A 20,954-nucleotide genomic window follows, 5' to 3' on the forward strand; every position below is an offset into this window, starting at 1 on the left:
CTGTGTTTCAACAATCAGCACACTTCTGTCGGTTTGGCACTGGCTGTAGAAGTAGCGGCAGTATCAAAGCTGTTCACAGCAACAGCTGCGCCAGCTTAGAGTTGAGGCGTGCCGCTCCGCGCATGGCAAATAAACATGTACAGTTCGATTATCCGAACAAACCAGTTTTCCGAACACCCATGTCCCCCAATTACTTCGGATAATCGACGCTCTACTGTAAATGCACTCCACTGAATCAGGCACGTATCCAGCGTGAGCGCCTGAGGGCTGTTCCCCTCCGAAACTCAAGCACTTTTTAATAAACTTGCTTTTACCCTTTTGAGGTTCTTTTATATCAGTTTACTAGTAGTCAGTGTCCAAACTTTGGGCAATGTGCTGTTGTTTTCTTATAATTCTAAGAACATTCTAAGAACGTATACCATAATGCCATTATACCAGGTGGAAAAAAAGAACGGTTTTAAATAGGATTAACATTTGGTTTCCGTTCTGTTTTTAACTCTAATATATTAGAATGATACACTCAATGTCTCCTTGCTATTTTTGTCATGTGATACACGTAGAATGATACAGTTTTCTTTAGTTACATTTCTCTCGAAAATATGTTTCATTTTGTTTGTGCTATAATGCAATTTCCAAAGTAAACCGGTTTATAAATGAAAAGTAGGAAAAAGTTTAAGAGAAATACAGAACTGTTGCATTATTATTATTATTATTATTATTATTATTATTATTATTATTATTATTATTATTATTATTATTATTATTATTGATATTTTTAGAACATCAGAATTACGTGCTTACGAGGATTCGTGTTGGGCCCCCTCCGAATAGAAAACCTGGATACGTGTCTGTACTGAATGATAGACATATGAGTCAAGGTGTAGACGGGCGCGCTAGGCGATATACTCCAGAGCATGAAAAATAGATTAAGACCACAACTTGCAGTTCTTCTTGCCGATTGGTGCTATTTGCAATGACATGTCTGATCATACGGTAAGTGGAACAAAGGAAGGTCAGATAAGCTCGACCATGGTGTATTGGTGTTTCACGCACCTAAATCTGTAAAATGTTTGGATAAACAATTATCTTTCACTCCCTAGCTAAATTTGTGGGTATGATCACACACCTTGCCTTACAAAGTATAGTTTTATAAAGAAAAAAAATTTTTAGCTAAAAGCTAAAGAGAAGCCTACTTCAATAATTTACTTAATTTTTTTAAATAATGGCAAACTAGTCCATTTCATCACGATGAATCACGTTTGGTACTAAGATGTCTTTTTCTGTCCGTATATATCCTTCACACTTTATTGGAGACAAAATTGTTCTTTTCCCAAGGAAACAGGATGAGAGAAGCTATACAACAGCATGAACTGAAAATAATATCTATTACCAATAGTACTCTAATACTAGATAAATGCGTTATTGCAGCAAAATATCAATAAGTTATGTCCTTATTATACTGCTTCGGTTCTTATTAACATGAAAATTATAACGTTTTGTAAAAAAAAAAAAAAAAAGAATGGGATGGGATGGGATTCGATCTAGTGTCAAAATAGAGTAAGAACTACTAATCCACCACGCTACCCACCTAACCACGGAAACTACTTTTTGCTTGTTCTCTTTTTCTTAACAAATAAATGCTAATATCCATAGCGCATGTCACTTCTGACCTTAAGACAGGAGATTTCCTCTTTGTTTCTATATTTTCGTACGACATCTTAGTTACAGAAGCTAATTTATATTTGGCAGACAATCTACACACTAGGTTTTAACCAATAAATGCAACATTTTACTCCACCATCCAGTTCCTTGATCCAACTCCTTGACTTTCCTGTTGAATTCCCTTCGCAATCGTGCTCTGCTACTGAAAAATCCCTAGAAATCATGATTGCCAGTATACACAAAACCGAGCATAATTTTGTTTTTTGCTTATATGTTTATTATTTTATTATATTTTTTTTGGAAATATCTGCTTAGATGGATTGCTTTCTATTATCTCTACATACTAATAACTGAATTTTACCCATAAACGTAAGGAAAATGGAATAAATGCGAAAATTCGTGCTACAGTATGCGCGCAATTTTTATTGCGCATGGGAGTACAAAAATCAATATAAATAAAAATAAAAGTGACTAAGTTTGTGACTCAATAACTCTTAAGCCGGTCTCAATCAGATTTTTAACATTTATGAGGTTCTGTCTTGGAAAGTTTTTTTTTAGAGTTTGTTTCACTTTGATGGTAGAACCTAGGGGAGGAGGAGAAGGGGTGGATATATATCTTCTCTCTCTCTCTCTCTCGCTATATATATATATATATATATATATATATATATATATATATATATATATATATATATATATATATATATATATATATATATATATATATATATATAATAATAAAATAACTTTTGAACCACCCGACCGATCTAAATCAAATTTTCAACATAGATGAAGTTCAGCGATTTTTATCATTTTACTTTCACAGTGCAATGTAGAGGAGGGGGAGGAGCGAGATACATGTAAAATAAAATAAAATAAAATAAAAATATAAGCGACTGTCTTTGTGCCGATCGATCTCTATCAAATTTTCAACATAGATGAGGTTCCTACTTGGGGTGGTTTCTATCAAATCACTTTGACGGTAGAACTTAGGGGAGGGAGAGGGGATGGAAATGTAAAAAATAAATAAAATGTAATAACTCTTGAATCACCTGACCGAACTCAATCACATTTTCAACATAGATGAGGATCGGACCTGAGATGGTTTCTATCATATCACTTTGACGGTGCAGTTTAGGGGAGGGAAGGGAAAAGATATTTAAAATTGATCGAAAATGACCGATATTAAAGTGGAATCTATAGTGAGATAAACAGTGACACTTCCGATGCTGTTTAAATCCAAATTCAGCCTCATAGCTTGGCAGAGGGAAGGGAAGAGATATAAAAATGATCGAAAATGACGAATATTAATGTCGAATCTATAGTTTTCGAGGTCTCTGAGTTGAATACTGACACTTCCGATACCGTTTACGACCAAATTCAGCCTCGTAACTTGGGGAAGAGTGAGATACATAATAATGATAAAAAATGACCAAATATTAGTGTCGAATCCATAGTTTTCGACGTTGCTAAGGCCAACAGTGATACTTCAGATCCCGTTTAAATGCTAATTCAGCACCGCAACTTAGGGGAGGAACGAGATATATAAAAAATATCAAAAATGACCATTATTGATGTCGAACTCATGTTTTCGAGGTCATTGGGATGAACAATGACACTTCCGATGCCGTACCTCGCAACATGGGGGAGGAGGAGATATACAAGTTTATTGAATATGACCGATATTAGTGCCCAATCCATAGTTTTCGGGGTCTCTGAGACGAACAGTGACACTTCTGATGCCGTTTAAACCCAAATTCAGCCCCGCAACTTGGCGAGGAGGAGGGGAGAGAAATATAAAAATAATCGAAAATGCCGATATCAGAGAGCGCTTTACTAATAGTAAAAAGTGACTGACTAACGAAATTTATTATTATTATTATTATTATTATTATTATTATTATTATTATTATTATTATTATTATTATTATTATTATTATTATTATTATTAGTTTAACCTAACGAAGTGGGTAATTGATGCTAGTAATCCACATTCACAAGATAGACTTCAAATAACTTGGAGTTTGATGCAGTTATTTTGTATTTCCAATACAGATCAAAAGTATTTATATAAATTGAGTCTACACAAAAGACGTAGACAATTGAGTCGTTTTCAGTTTTCACTCAAATTATTCTAAAATATTAAGATGTTTGGTTATAATTATTATTATTTTAATTTTCTCTTTCTCTTTTTTGGTCAATATTGCTAAACATATCATCATCATCATAGCTATTCTGCCATTATTGGCAGGGTACTTGTTGCAACTGAGAAGCTTCGACGTTCGGTTGTCCTCAACTAGTCTCTTCGTCTAGAGGTAGCAATTTTTGGTTTTAATACCTTCCTTCAACTAGTCTCCTTCGCCCTCTCCTTGTCTTTCCTTCCACAATACCTCTAGCACGTCTCTCATAATACAGTTCCCCGTCAGCCAATATCCTAACCAGTTCCTCTTCCTCCTCTTAACAATATCTAAAATTCTTCTTTTTTCCCCTACTGTTAATATTTCTAACATCTTCTCATTCGTTTTCCGTTCAACACAGTTAATTCTCTCCTTTTTTTTCTCCCTGCCCATGTTTCGAAAGCCTGAAATTTCTTCATCGCTTTTGCATAATGTCAATGTTTCTGCCCCATAGAGTACATATTGGAACCAGTAGAACAAAATATCAATATTTAATTGGAAGTTTGTTTAATACAACGATTAGCTAATCGTGGTTGAAAAGAAAAATCTGACCCCTTGAGAGTGCAAAAATAATTTTGCAATTCATGATATCTCAATAATCTGTGCCGACTTGATTTTCTTCCATGCGTCTCAGGGGTAGCCTCCCGTTTGGGAACCAGTGGAGTGTTGGATTTCTTAAAAAATATAAACAGATTACGAAATGTTGTGATTTAGGCATATCTTATAAGTAGTGAAGCGTGGGCACCCATTAAAAAAATAAAGATCATCGCCTATTGTACACTGCCATCATACTTACACGAAGTTAAACTATATTACATTTAGAAACATAAATTGAATTTCCGTTACTATTGACGCATTGTAGAGTTTATTATCCGTTATATCCATAGTAAATTTTACGTATGAAAAGCTTGAGATTTCTCAAACGCAAGACTTGCAAGACTCTTGCAAGTAAGACCAAGACTGGATGTGCAAGACCAAGACCAAGACTGGATATGCATGACCAAGACCAAGATCAAGATCAAGAGCACCCAGCTCTTGGTCTTGCATTTGCTCATCACTAGTTTCCTAGCTATGGGACGCGTGAGAAACTTAATTTCTGGATGCGCCTCGTAGATATGCGACAATCATTTTGAACATGAATGCACATAGAAATATCATAATGTCTTTTGTTATTTGTTGACACTTTGTATTATTCTTTATGCATGTATACTTTTGTTATCTATTTTTGCGTAGATCAAGTGTGTCATTTTTTTTCAACTGTTGTCCCGCAATTGTTATTCAAAATATAAATGATTAGTGCAAATTGTACACTCTTTTGTTAAAATGAATGCCAGCGTCAATACAGTATTTTCTTTTGTGCAAGTACTGTGCAAGACAGTGCATCTGATATATTGCAGTGGCTAGTGAATCATCACTAGTGAATCTACAGAAGGAATATACTTTCATTTAAAAAAAAATACAAATTCGAGTCTCTCGGAATCTGGTAATTAGGTTAACCCCCTCCCCCCTCCAGTCCCGCATTCATATGCGTCAGATTCTTGCAAAGTAGAATTCTTTTCATCTTGAGGCTATGCTCATCTTCCAGGAAGCGAACCGCCCCTCCCCCCCCAAAGGATCCTTCTGGATCCGCTAATGGTCAGAGCATATCTCAAAATTCGGTTGATGGTATGTCAGGGAATTTCACTCTGCAGAAAATACTCTGTACACCCATTGAACATTAATGAAATGTGTAGTTTTGAAGTGTGTATGCATGACTTCCTTTACGCTGATATGAACCACTATCCACAGTTTCTCAAATTAGAAATAGCGCCTGTTGAAATTTGGCCTTCTCGCGATTTTGGACAGCACTAAAGGTACTCCCATGCGCAAAAAAAATTGCGCGTATACTGTAACTCACGATTTTCCGTATTTATTCCTTTTTCCTTACGTTTATGGGTAAAATTGAGTTATTAGTATGTGGAGATAATAGAGAGCAATCCATCTAAGGAGATATTTCCAAAAAATATAATAAAATAATAAAAATATAAACAAAAAACAAAATTATGCTCGGTTTTGTGTATACTGGCAACGATGATTTCTAGGGATTTTTTCAGTAGCACAGCACGATTGCGGAGGGAATTCAGTAGGGGAGTCGAGGAGATGGATCAAGAAACTGAATACTGGACTAAAATGTTGCATTTATTGGTTAAAACCTAATGTGTAGATTGCCTGCCAAATATAAATTAGCTTCTGTAACTAAGATGTCGTACGAAAATATAGAATTAAACAGAAAAACTCTTATGTTAAGGTTCGAAGCGATACGCACCATGGTTATGAAGATTATTTCTTAAGAAAAAAGAACAAACACAACGCAGCCTCTGTGGTTAGGTGGATAGAGTGGCGGACTCGTTGTTATTTTATTACTTTGACACCACATCGAATCTCATCCTATCCCATTCCTCTTTTTTTTTTTTTTTTTTTTTTTTTTTTACAAAACATTATAATTTTCATGTTAATAAGAACCGAAGCAATATACTAAGGACAACTTATTGATATCCAGGATTACAGTATTATTGGTAATACCTATTGTTTTCAGTTCATGTTGTTGTATAGCTTCTCTCACCCTGTTTTCTTGGGAAAATAACAATTTTGTCTCCAACAAAATGTAAAGGATATATACGGACAGAAAAAGACATCTTAGTACCAAACGTGATTCATCGTGATGAAATGGACTAGTTTGCCATTATTTAAAAAAATTAAGTAAATTATTGAAGTAGGCTTCTCTTTAGCTTTTAGCTAAAAATTTTTTTTCTTTATAAGACTATACTTTATGAGGCAAGGTGTGTGATCATACCCACAAATTTAGCTAGGGAGTGAAAGATAATCGTTTATACAAACATTTTACAGGTTTAGGTGCGTGAAACACCAATACACGATGGCCTCGCTTATCCGACCATCCTTTGTTACACATACCGTATGATCCGAAATATCATTGCAGAAAGCACCAATCGGCAAGAAGAACTGCAAGTTGTGGTCTTAATCTATTTTTCATGCTCTGGAGTATATCGCCTAGCGCGCCCGTCTACACGTTGACTCATACATCTATCATTCAGTGCAGACACGTATCCAGGTTTTCTATTCGGAGGGGGCCCAACACGAATCCTCGTAAGCACGTAATTCTAATTTTTTAAAAATATCAATATCAATAATAATAATAATAATAATAATAATAATAATAATAATAATAATAATAATAATAATAATAATAATAATAATAATAATAATAATAATAATGCAACAGTTCTGTATTTCTCTTAAACTTTTTCCTACTTTTCATTTATAAACCGGTTTACTTTGGAAACTGCATTATAGCACAAACAAAATGAAACATATTTTCGAGAGAAATGTAACTAAAGAAAACTGCCTGCTACGTATATCATATAACAAAAATAGCAAGAAGACATTGAGTGTATCGTTCTAATATATTAAAGTTAAAAACAGAACCGAAACAAAATGTTAATCCTATTTAATTCCTATTCTTTAATTCCAAATGGTATAATGGCATTATGGTATGTTCTTAGAATTATAACAAGACAACAGCACATTGCCCAAAGTTTGGACACTGACTATTAGTAAACTGATATAAAAGAATCTCAAAAGGGTAAAAGCATGTTTATTAAAAAGTGCTTGAGTTTCGGAGGGGGACAGCCCTCAAGCCCTCACGCTGGATACGTCCCTGATTCAGTGCAGTGCAGTTATTTGTTATAAAACATTATTATTAGATGTGTAATATGTAAAATTATATCATAAGTTTTACTTTTAATAGGTCTTTTCTTAACACATCCATATTATCCAGCGTTCTGCCTGCCTGTTTATGTCGGATAAGCGAAATTCTACTGTATTTCCAAAGCTAGCATATACATGAACTAGAATTGTATTGTCCTAGAACAGACAATAGTGTGAAATGCTTATATTAAAAGGCTGGAATAAAAAAAAAATACTGTTTTGGTAGCGTGAGAACAAATTAAAAACAATTCAATATATTTCCTAGGTATTAGATTATCATCTTATTGTGTCGATATGTATTCTTTTTTTAAACATAGTTTTAAAAGTCATACCATTCTCAATATTCCTAAGGAAATCGAAAGAAAAACTCCTATATGCCTCTTGTGGCAAAGCGGCTTAAGTGCGTGGTCTGAAACGTTAAGGTATAGATAGAGTACCCATACTTCAAAAATGCAAATCCGGGACGCTACTAAATTACGAGAATCTTTGAAATGCTTAAAACTGAATGAAGTGTTGAATACTAATTTACTTTTCTCCATTAGATAGAGTTGTTCAAGCATTACGTTATCACATTTTTATTCCTTTCACTAGACCTTCTTCCAAGGGCGCCGATTTCTCTGTAATTTTTTTTTCTGGAAGGGCATTCAAATGCAGACGATATATATTAGGATTTTAAGGCAAATTGCATTCAAATTATGCCAAATATTGTATATTCATAAATACAAAGGGGCCCTACATGAGCTTTGGGGGGGACGGCCCCCTAGGATCGGCGCCCTTGCCTTCTTCCTAGTTAAGCAAACGTAAGCAGATGATTTACTCCATTCCCCTGGTAAGCAAAATTGTTTTTGTTTCTCAAGATTTGTTGTGTTTCGTGAAATAACAGCAGGAATTTCCAGATTACTTAACCATCTAAATGAATGTTTTCACTTAGAGCCATCACGTCGATTCGCTTTGCCTAGGACTAAAATAAATTAAGGGTCAATAATGAAAGAGACATGTGGATCGAAGATCTTTCTTTGTTCGAACTTTGGTTTTTTCAAATTCATGATGGGAAATTATATTATGTGTACAATTTTCGAAATTAATAGTATACAACCGTAAAAATATCTTACAAAACGATGGTTTATTGCAAAATACTTTGACTCAAAGAATAAATTACAAGTAATAAACTTGTTACTTTTCCTGAAGAGTCTAAGTCTTGAATGAGACAGAGGCTCTTCAGCGTAGTGCTTGGAAAGATTGCCTCACTTGTTCTACCTTCCCGTGACGCAGCCTTGATTCGACTTGATCCTAAACGGATTATTCAGAAGTCGAAGTCGGAAGATGTTTCCCATTTTTCCCAAACACTCTTGGTCGATTACAATCTGCCTCACTTGTGAGGGGATAACCCCATGCCGTAAGCGTCGGTGGACTACCGATAGGCAACTAGCGACATGTCCCCAAAAATTGGTGGTCCCGCAGCCAAAAATTGGTCCCACTTCCCCTTTGAAAATTATACCACCACTGGCAGAGAAGCGACGGAACGCCAACGAACCACAAAATTGTTCCCCTAAAATACGTTAAATCGCCTTTGCATTAAGGTGAGTCTACAAACATTTTTTAAAAAAAGTAAAAATAAAGTGCCCTGAGCTGGGCGTGAACCACCAACCTTCGGGTTATTAGTTGCGTGCTCTTCCGAATTCGCCACGGAGGCGATTATGAAAACACAGCTTGTAGAGTGATAAATCGTTGAAGTATTTTTAATATTTCTAATCAGAGTGCTCCTTTAACCGTGTATATTTGACGATAACTGTTTGGAATCAGATCAAATGCACTCGTCATGTAATTTTATAACAAAATGGCAAGCGTCTATTTACTTTTTTCATAGTTCTCCCATATTCACTTGCTAGTGATCGGCGACAGTTGCCAACTAAATTCATACAATTATACGCACCAGTAGTAGTGGTCGACGTTCGCCCGAATGACTCATCCTCACTCTCTTTTATGACCAGGATTTTTGAAATTTGTTCCCTTTTACGACTAAGATGAGTGCTTTGGTACCTCGATTCTGATTGGCTGAGAGAGGTCACGTGACGTTAGGCCCCGCCCACGCGTGAAACTCAAATTTCCAGGTCACGTGGTATGACGTCATGAGTCACCCTGTGGGGAAATCCCTCACCAGGGATTTTTGAAATTTGTTCCCTTTTACGGGTAAGATGAGTGTTTATGATTGGTTGACAAATGTCACATGATCTTAGACCCTGCGATATTTGAAATTCGTTCCCTTTTACGGGTAAGATGAATCCTTTTGGTACCCCAATGGTGATTGGTTGATAGAGGTCACGTGATCTTAAGCCCTGTGACTTTTGAAATTCGTTCCCTTTTTACGAGTAAGATGAGTGTTTTGGTACCTCGATTCTGATTGGCCGACAGAGGTCACATGATCTTAGACCCGCCACACACACCATGAGTGAAATATAGAGCGATATGTCGGTGATCACCCTAGACCTGTATTTTAGAATTTTGTTCCCTTTTATGGTTATCCTTAAAGTTCCCATGGAGGGTTCAACCTCCTCCTTAAATAACCCTTTTTTGGTATCATGATATTGTACTGAAGTTTACATTAAATATTATCGTTCTCTTTGACAGATAAGATGCTTACCAGCTTTCTTACCTTGATGGAGATCTTGTCCTTGAATTAGTAGCCTATGTCTCTGGAAGTAACAATGGTGAAAGAGGGGTGTCGCTTGTAGATTTCTTATAACACATTGTTGTGAGTTTAAGCGATTTATTGCTCAGTAAGCGCTTCATTAATGGAAACAGTGTTGCCAGATTTTTCTTACCTAAACTGCTCCGATTCTTTTCGAAACGGTTCCGCAGAGTACAAGAAATTTTAAACTAAAAAATTTTTCGAACTAAAAAAATTTCAAAACTAAAAAAATTTTAAACAAAAATTTTCAAACAAAAAATTTTCGAACTAAAAAATTTTGAAACAAAAATTACAAAATATTTTCGAACTAAAAATTTAAATAATTTTTTTTAACAAAAAATTTTAAACTAAAAACTTTCGAACTAAATTTTCAGATCAAAAATTTTCGAACAAAAAATTTTCGAACCAAAAAAAAATTTCAAAAAATTTCGAACCAATTTTTAAAAACAAGTTTCGAACTAAAGTTGTAAACCACATCTAAAATTTTTCAAATCCAATTTTTTTCGAACTAAATTAAAAATCAAATTTTGGACACTAAAAAAATTCTTTAATTATTTTTTCGAACAAAATCATGTAAACCAAATCTTGAATATATTTTCCACCTTAAATTTTCAAGATTACCATGATTTGAAAACAAGTGTTCAGGGTTTCAAGAAATAATAAAACACATTTTTTTTCAACTTGTTGTATTTTAACGAAAAGTATGTGGTCTTCTCATACAAGTTTATTAACATAATAAATACAGGATCTAGTTTAATGAATATGTTGGACGCGTCATCATCTTCGAATCTTGTAGCCGTATCCTGTAAAGAAAAAGAAGAAACGACGGATTACTTTATGAATTTCTTTTTTTTTTCTGAAACAATAAAAATGAGTCAATATTGATAAGAGAGAAATAAAACTTACTCGTAAATGATGGATCTGTTTAGGCTCATCTTCCTCCTCGGGTACGAGATGACAGCATTTTTTTCACCGATGGATGTTTATGAACTCTTCTGGGTACTGCATTTTTTCTTGGTGTTGCTGCTTTATGGTCAAGGTTCCTCCTTCGGTACGAGATGACTGCATTTCTTCCACTGATGGTGTTGTTGATGGTTTATGAACTCTTGTGGGTACTTCATTTTCTTCTTGGTGTTGCTGCTTTGTGGTTAAGGAAGGGAAAGAAGAAAAGGAAAAAAGAAATGGCGGCCTTATTGGGTATTTACAGTTTTTTCTTCTTCATCTTCTTTTTCCAGTTCCATCTTCTGTTTTTTAACGTACCCGTACGGAACCGTATCATAAGAATTGAATTCTTTAAATCGACGTTTTGTGTACTGGATACTGTACATTTTTTCTTCCTTTCGTGTGACGATGGTATGGTCTTTGGTCCTGCATATTTTATGGGGGATAGTGATGGTGACTTGTCCACGGCATTGATTTGTAATCATTTCTTTTAGCGTGTTGAAATTTAATTGCTGTCCTGCATTGTAATTTAATGTAAATCCTCTAATTTTACATATGTAACTGGTGACGTTGGTATCCGGATTGTATATTTCTAGGCTGTAATTTTTTGGTCCTCCACTGACAAATGTCTTGATGTATGCTCGTGGTCCGTAAGACTCCATCTCATTCGATAAGCATCCCAAGTACGTTGAAGGTTCAATGGTTGGCTCCCCGGGCTTCTCCGTAAATATCACAGAATCCGTGTCGAAATATAAAACACGTTCCTGCAACATTTCCAGGTACTTGTACAGTTCCAGACGTGCCTGACATGTTGTAAATGCACCTAACACGACATTGGTGTTTCGGTTTTGAACAGGCACATGTTCATTGTACTCCCAGAACGCATACAACATCGTATCATTGATGGGTACAATTTGATGGAGTTTAATGTCGGGGGAAGTGAGTTTTTCATAAAATTCTTCCGGCCGATCAATAATTGTGGTCTGGCTAAAGTTTGTACGCTGGCAAAGCTTTCCCCATAGAGAGTTCCCACAAAGCTTAGATAAACTTCTTCGTGCAGGATTATTTTCAATTTTGGACGGATCCAATGCAATACCTTCACGCTCCAGGACGGTTTGTATGAATTTTGATTTGTCTTCTTCGGTCACACAGGAACTAGGCCAGCCAGACGCTTCCATTTTTGATTTTAAAAATGTATTGATATATTCCGTGAACAAGCCACCTGTTTTCGTGATGGGATCATATTGTTCAATGTCATAGTCCCAAATTTCAAAAATTTCCACCGGTTGATATCCTAATTCTATTGCTTTCTGGATTTCATATGATACCCATGTTCCAGTGAGGCATCGCTCCTGGTCGTTGTGCGTACACGTTGCTGTAGGGTCTGGGTTCATTTCTTCGGCACACGCAGCACACAGTGGAAAGAGTAGTTTCTTGTTACATCGGTAAGGCAGGAGACCATGATAAAGATGTTGACTTGGTAATATCGTCATTTTGATTAGACCATTGACTTTATTTATTGGTGGTATATTTTCATCACCCTGTAGATAAATTCGTGGATGGCCTACAGGGTATTTAGCACACTTATTGATGTAAGGATAAAGCGAGACAATATCGAAATATTTTATTACTTCTCCTGCTTTTTCATCGACTTGGTGGTACAATTTCACGCAATTGGTCCTTCCTCCAAAAAAGCTATCTCTTGGATTTAATGGTCTGCGGTTCATGTACGGGTGATTCTTCAGATACGTCGCCATTGCAGGATTTTGTTTTAAGAACTGATTAAATTCGCACTCCCACATTTCATGTACAATGTACCCCAATTCACGCAGTCTTGCATTTTTGCGTTGCGTTCGTTCATAACGGAATTCCATGGTGTCTTCTGGATTGCCATAGATGGGCTGATTACGGCCTGTAGTAAAACATACTTTACACCCGTGATAAAAGCAGCCGGCATGCTCGTAGACGTGCTCCTCTAACGTCTCAGGATCTTGGTAGTAACCATCAACATGGAATCCCGCAATAAGCACTTCTTTTTGTCGGGCCGCATGTAAGATTTGTTTTTCTTCGGTTTTTTCAATGTAGGCCAGCCATTGCATTGCAGCGATTGATTGGGTACTTCTCCATCGATAGCCATGTGCCGGTAGAATTCCTATGGTGTTGGGTTTAAGGAAATTCCGGCGGAATACTAAATTGGAAGCACTGGCAATCGTGATCGTCTCCAAGAAGGGATTCACTTTGGTTTCTGTTTCAAATGACGTCATAAACGAAACGCATGCTTGCCGCAGTACATTGACATCTTGAATACAATACTTGAGAATTTCTTTCTGAAAATCAAACGTGTCATTACGATGATCGTTGTACCACTGCATGAACTTGTTTCTGTCTTCGACGGCCATTTCATCTGCACCATAATACTTCGTTTCTGGAAGTGGTCCAATATACGATTGATTATCCTTGGTGTTGAAGAAATGCGGGAAGTAGCCTTTGGTTGCGGGTAAATTGAACGCTTTTGACAATTTACTTAATGCCATAGGTAGGAAGTTCAACGAGTCAATGAACGTCAGATTATTCAACGTTAAACTCAGTATCTTGGTCCCATTTAATATGACGTCAGGTCTCCATTGACATTGTTCTACCATGGTCTTTAGGATAAAATGTCCATCGTATCCCTTAGCGTTGTGCGCGACACAGAAAATCCTATTTATATTGGGACGACGTTCCCGCAAGTACTGGAGAAAATCATAAACTGGATCCTCTCCTTGGAAAATATGCTGGCGCTGACCACACGTACTGCAAGACTGCTGGATATTATTGTTTTCAACACATGCGTAACATACTTGTTGTGCAACCAATAAATTTGGAATGTGTACATACGTATTATCACCAATATTCGTGTCCTGCATAGATTCTATATCATAGAATATCAACAAGGCTTTCTTTGCGTGCATGAGTGAAGGAACACCAGGTTTCAAACATTGGCGATCAGGAAGCATAAAACATTGATGCGATCCCGGAACAATCTTCTTACAAACATTGCAAAAGATCTCATTACAATCATGAAGTCGTTGTCCTGTATGCACAAAAGAATATACTCTGTAACATCTAGTACATTGCTTCACCATTTTGCATACAGGTTCTCCTTGATGATATATTGCATTCCGATGATTGTTAAAACATTGTTCGCCATAAAATTGACGATTGCAGTCGTTGCACAGCACCAGCGTTTGATTCTTGTCGCATAGAGGTCTCTGTAAACATTTGGAGCACGTTACAGGACAATTTTTCACATGTCTGTTACGTTTACTATACTTTTTATGGCACGCTTCACAGTAGAAATTGGTTGCAAAACAAGCAGTTAAGGATTGGATGATGTCAAAATGGCCAGCCAAACAAATCAAATTTATGGGAGTGCGATTTTCATCGTTCGGTCCCTCGTACATGATATCATGGCCTGTGAAACTGGTATACACTGTAATTTTATATTCTTTGAGGTATGACTGGAATTGTCGAATTTCATTTACACTGGCACCATGATCCAAATTCACTCCTGCATTTGCACATAGCCCATCGACTTCTTGGTCCACAACATATTTCGATTGGCGTTGATACTGCTTATAACGTTGCACATCTACATTCTTGTATGCCTTCAGACCAATAGCAATAACAAGGGCGTACGCCAAGCACCTTGAATCTTGATTTTTTACACGTACAATCCCTCGCTTGGTACGTAATAACTCTTCGTTCTCCAGTACTCCTTGCCGCAAACCGCCATAGCCACGTGGAATATCCACACGATGAAAATGAACGGTGAATGGTTCGTGCAGGAGAAATGAATTGTTACTTTGTAAAACTCTTTCGAACGAGGCCCACATCGTTTCCAGTGTCAAGTTTCGGGCTTGGCGAAAACTCACCCAAAACGGTTTATTCGTGTTGCGTGGCGATATTACTGATAAACCAACCATCGCCTCATCGTCGACATTGGCTAACAAATGGTCCAGCATTGCTTGGAAACTGTTATGTACATACTGTATGATATCGGTTCCTACGGGCGGTGCATTGAATTGAATTTCGAGCATTCTGCCCTCAATGTTAAATCGTCTATAATGACGAGTGATTTCATTGCGAACAGTAAAACCCGATTCGGCCATGGTTAATAAAAGGAGAAAACAAACAAACAGGTACGGTAAAACAAATATGTAATGTGGGGAAAAAAGGAATTATGCAGCGTGAATTTACTACAAAAGAAAAGAAGAAAGAAAAAATCTTAATCACCTGATAAACAGGAAATCATAACATTCATGATAAATTCTTAACTAAGCAATTCATGTAAAGGTCCTAAGTTTGATTCCTGGCGGTGACGTTCAGAATCTCATTATGAAAGCACACGTACTAGAAATCAAAGTTTTTTTTTTAAATAATTATGTTACTGAAATGAGTGTTTTATTGCTGTCAAACTCGAGAGCATTACATCAGCATGTAACTGACCTACCATTCTATAGTGATAAAAAGAATGCATGAAATGAATGAATGTTTCATCAGTGCTGAGATGTGATAAAGCACGCGTAAGCATTTTTTTTCCCCACTCACAACGACCTTTAAATGATGCGTTTGCAAGTTGAAGAGATTCATCAACCATTAACGATACACATACGTAATTGTCGAAACAAAATCTGTATAGCGTATTTTTTTATTATTATTGTGACTAAGCGGTTAGCGTACATGGTTCGGACGTGGAAGGTCCTGGTTCAAGCCTCGGTGGGTTTGCTTTCCACGTCGGGGCATGTCAAGCCTTTTCTGTAATTTAATATTCTCATACGTTATCATACATTCTTTTCAAAACTAAGCTAAATGGTTGACGTACACCTCATAATACATAAACGTACATAAATCGTCTATAATGACGAGTGATTTCATTACGAACAGTAAAACCCGATTGGGCCATGATTAAAAAATGAAAACAACAAACAGGTACGGTAAAACAAATATGTAATGGGAAAAAAGGAATTGAGCAGCGTGAATTTGAGTTGATTTTTTGATTTTTAGTTTAGCGTCCCTTTCAGCAGCGAGGCTATATGAGACGCGGACCTACTGATTAACGTGGAATCCGAACCACATGAGCTCCCGCCGGGAATCGAACCCGGGCTTCCGACGCCAAAGGCGCGTATGCTAACCGCTTAGCCCAGGAAATCATAACATTCATGATAAATAATTAACTAAGTAATTCATGTAAAGGTCCTGAGTTTGATTCCCCTGGCGGTGACGTTCAGAATCTCATTATGAAAGCACATGTACTAAAAATCAAAGTTTTTTAAAATAATTATGTTACTGAAATGTGTGTTTTATTGCTGTCAAACTCGAGACCATTACATCAGCATGTAACTGACCTGCCATTCTATAGTGATAAAAAAAGAATGCATGAATGAATGTTTCAACAGTACTGAGATGTGATAAAATACGCGTAAGCATTTTTTTTCTACTCACAACGACCTTTAAATGATGCGTTTGCAAGTTGAAGAGATTCACCAACCATTAACGTTACACATACGTAATTGTCAAAACAAAATCTGTATAGCGTATTTTTTTTATTATTATTATTGTGGCTAAGTGGTTAGCGTACATGCTTCTAACGTGGAAGGTCCTGGTTCAATCCTCGGTGGGGTTTGCTTTCCCACATCGGAGCGTTGTCAAGCCTTTTCTGAAATTTAATATTCTCATGCGTTATCATACATTCTTTTCAAAACTAAGCTAAATGGTTGACGTACACGCCTCTGGCCCAGGTTCAATCCCGGATGGTTGCTCGAATATCACGTTAAGCTGAAGGGACGCTAATGGTTTCAAAGGGTATCGAACCATATTATTCTCAGACATAGTTTCTGAAATTTTGTAATGCATTCTTTTCAAAACTAAGCGCACACATTTTCTGGCCATGGTTCAATTCCCGACGGGAGTTCACATTCAACATTAAGCTGAAGGGGCGCTAAACCATATCATTTATCGTGCTTACTTCTAATGTGTGGGGATCCTGATTCGTACTCCCACTTTCCCATTCCACTAATTTCTTCATAGTCTAAATATTTCGCACTAAAAGTAAAACAGTGTATTCGTGATCCACCCCCACAAATATAAAATAAAAATGATTTTCGAATCTTGTGTGAAAAATAAAATCTCACTGAACTTACCTCAAATTCAATGAACAAAAAGTCGGTGCAGTAAAGCTTCTTAAATGAAGACACTTTTCAAGAACAGACCTTCTCACACGATAGTTGAGAGCGGTGTAAGATTTGAAAAATGAAATTTAGATTTTTATTTAGGTCGCTGCGAAAACGACGTCACCGTCAGCCAATCAGAAACGAGGAAATTTATAAAATGACATCACAACGAACCAATCAAAACGCTCGCTGCTTTTGTCATGAATCACGAACCAAAACGATGTGTAACAATCGATCGTGACGTCATTCACGTTTCTCAATAGTATCGCAATTCCGATCCCAAATGATTTCTACATGTCACTACTTGTCGTAACTGTGACGACATTTCATTTTCATCATATTCCATACGAGAATGTCAATGTTTGCTTTTTTCATGAATCATGCTGACACGTTCGTAGTAAAACTAAAGTAATGCGATCCGCTGACGTTTGCATTTTTTCAATCATATGTGCTTCTATGTCGTCACACAAAGAAGTCTATCAGCATTTTATTTTAATCCACGAACGGAAGCGTTACACTGTCAGATTTATTTTCTTAAAGTATAAGTGTATCCTTTTCAAGGACCATGGTTCGAAACCCACCAAGCATGATTAAATCCGAATTCATTCATAGCTAAGCGGTTAGGATACACATCTTTGGTTTGAAAGACCTGAGTTCGATTCCTGGAGAAACATTTCTTAGGATTTTTCTAAAACTTGGTTTCAATTTCTAGTTCGAAAATTTTAAAAGTTTAGTTCGATAAAAAGTTTGATTTGAGAAGTGTTACACTGTCAGATTTATTTTCTTAAAGTATATGTGTATCCTTTTCAAGGACCATGGTTCGAAATCCACCAAGATCGATTAAAACCGAATTCATTTAAGCGGTTAGCATACACATCTTTGGTTTGAAAGACCTGAGTTCGATTCCTGGAGAAACATTTCTTAGGATTTTTCTAAAACTTGGTTTCAATTTCTAGTTCGAAAATTTTAAAAGTTTAGTTCGATAAAAAGTTTGATTTGAGAAGCGTTACACTGTCAGATTTATTTTCTTAATGTATATGTGTATCCTTTTCAAGGACCATGGTTCGAAACCCACCAAGATCGATTAAAACCGAATTCATTTAAGCGGTTAGCATACACATCTTTGGTTTGAAAGACCTGAGTTCGATTCCTGAAAAAAACATTTCTTAGGATTTTTTCTTAAACTTGGTTTCAATTTCTAGTTCGAAAATTTTAAAAGTTTAGTTCGATAAAAAGTTTGATTTGAAAATTTTTAGATGTGATTTACATCTTTAGTTCGAAACTTTTGTTTTTAAAAATGTTTTAGTTCGACAAAATTTTGTTTCAATTTTTTTTAGTTCGAAATTTTTTTTGGGTTCGAAAATTTTTTGTTTGAAACTTTTTTGTTTCAAATTTTTTTTTGGGTTCGAAAATTTTTTGTTTGAAACTTTTTTGTTTCAAAATTTTTTGTTTGAAAATTTTTGTTTAAAATTTTTTTAGTTTTGAAATTTTTTTAGTTCGAAAAATTTTTTAGTTTAAAATTTCTTGTACTCTGCGGAACCGTTTCGAAAAGAATCGGAGCAGTTTAGGTAAGAAAAATCTGGCAACACTGTTTCCATTAATGAAGCGCTTACTGAGCAATAAATCGCTTAAACTCACAACAATGTGTTATAAGAAATCTACAAGCGACACCCCTCTTTCACCATTGTTACTTCCAGAGACATAGGCTACTAATTCAAGGACAAGATCTCCATCAAGGTAAGAAAGCTGGTAAGCATCTTATCTGTCAAAGAGAACGATAATATTTAATGTAAACTTCAGTACAATATCATGATACCAAAAAAGGGTTATTTAAGGAGGAGGTTGAACCCTCCATGGGAACTTTAAGGATAACCATAAAAGGGAACAAAATTCTAAAATACAGGTCTAGGGTGATCACCGACATATCGCTCTATATTTCACTCATGGGGTGTGTGGCGGGTCTAAGATCATGTGACCTCTTTCGGCCAATCAGAATCGAGGTACCAAAACACTCATCTTACTCGTAAAAAGGGAACGAATTTCAAAAGTCACAGGGCTTAAGATCACGTGACCTCTATCAACCAATCACCATTGGGGTACCAAAAGGATTCATCTTACCCGTAAAAGGGAACGAATTTCAAATATCGCAGGGTCTAAGATCATGTAACATTTGTCAACCAATTATAAACACTCATCTTACCCGTAAAAGGGAACAAATTTCAAAAATCCCTGGTGAGGGATTTCCCCACAGGGTGACTCATGACGTCATACCACGTGACCTGGAAATTTGAGTTTCACGCGTGGGCGGGGCCTAACGTCACGTGACCTCTCTCAGCCAATCAGAATCGAGGTACCAAAGCACTCATCTTAGCCGTAAAAGGGAACAAATTTCAAAAATCCTGGTCATAAAAGAGAGTGAGGATGAGTCATTCGGGCGAACGTCGACCACTACTACTGCACCCATCTCAAGATTTTTCACTTCATGATGTAAAGGCAGGAGTTACTCTTGACCCCCGGAGCTCAAGTATTGTCCTTATAATAACAATTCGTCAGGGAAAAGTAATATATAATAATAACCGCATGCACATGACTAGCGATAGTTCGTATTGGTCCCTTTGCGATTCTCCGTGACAAATCAAAGGAGCGGGGATCAAAATGAAGTCCTCGCTGTTACGTGGTGGTAACTTCAATATCCCCGATTCTAGATATCTGCTTCGACTCGACGAATCCCTGCCACTAGTGTTGGCGACGTTTACGACATGGAGAAGCTAATAAACAAACAAATCAATAAATAAATCTAAAACCTTATAAAAATGTTTTCCCAAAATTTACATCTAGCAAAATCATTTGTTGGTATTCCAGAACTGCAAATTCACCTGTATTCATAATTTACTTCTATCGTAGTTTTGATATGAGAATGATGTGTCTGAAACTGTAACACAGGTCATTAAGACTTTTTTTTTTTTTTTTTTGCTTTAGTCAGATTTAGCAGTTTTACTTACCAGTTAGTCATTTGGATCTGTGATTTTAGAGTTTTGGAGATTTCCTTAAATTTTTCATTTCTACAATAGTTGGCAACTAACACCATTAACGTATCTCTTTCGATATTTCCATAGGCAATGGCTTGGTCACTCCCAGTATATTTCATACAATGAACTACGGTGTCTTACTCCATTAATCCGAACTACATTTAATATCCAACAACTCTGTACATTTTCTCTTAAATCTGCAAACTTTCTACTAGGTTAAAACTGAGTATTTTCTATTTTCTTCCTTTCTTGCTTAAACAAGTGTACTTGAGACAACCTGAAATGATGACTCTATATTACATTATGTTGCATAGGGCATTTTATGTAGCATATCATTTGACAGTTGGACACTTTCTTCATATATTGAAAGCAACAGTGATTAAGTCCTTCTACACTTACATGAGAAGTAAACAAACTCTTTTTAATTCGTGGAATTGTGCCAATGCACTAGGTCCAGAGTGTTTTTAATTTAAGATTA

At 36.2% G+C, this 20,954-nt stretch overlaps 1 protein-coding gene across 1 annotated transcript; it reads right to left on the reverse strand.

Moving 5' to 3' along the window:
• Positions 1-10,972: 10,972 nt before the first annotated feature.
• LOC145683452 (uncharacterized) lies at positions 10,973-12,578 on the reverse strand. The gene is made up of 2 exons (XM_081754788.1): positions 11,200-12,578; positions 10,973-11,096 (listed from the first exon to the last, which is right to left on the reverse strand). The coding sequence occupies exon 1, from the start codon at positions 12,411-12,413 to the stop codon at positions 11,484-11,486; it is 930 nt and encodes a 309-aa protein (XP_081610914.1). The 5' UTR covers positions 12,414-12,578; the 3' UTR covers positions 10,973-11,096; positions 11,200-11,483.
• Positions 12,579-20,954: the final 8,376 nt, after the last annotated feature.

This window comes from Thermobia domestica, chromosome 4, assembly GCF_964235325.1.
Source record: "Thermobia domestica chromosome 4, izTheDome1.hap1.1, whole genome shotgun sequence".
NCBI lineage: Eukaryota > Metazoa > Arthropoda > Insecta > Zygentoma > Lepismatidae > Thermobia > Thermobia domestica.

What these genes read in the sequence shown, in the direction of transcription:
- LOC145683452 (XM_081754788.1), bottom strand. Translation starts at nt 12,413, where the DNA reads ATGGAAGCGTCTGGCTGGCCTAGTTCCTGTGTGACCGAAGAAGACAAA.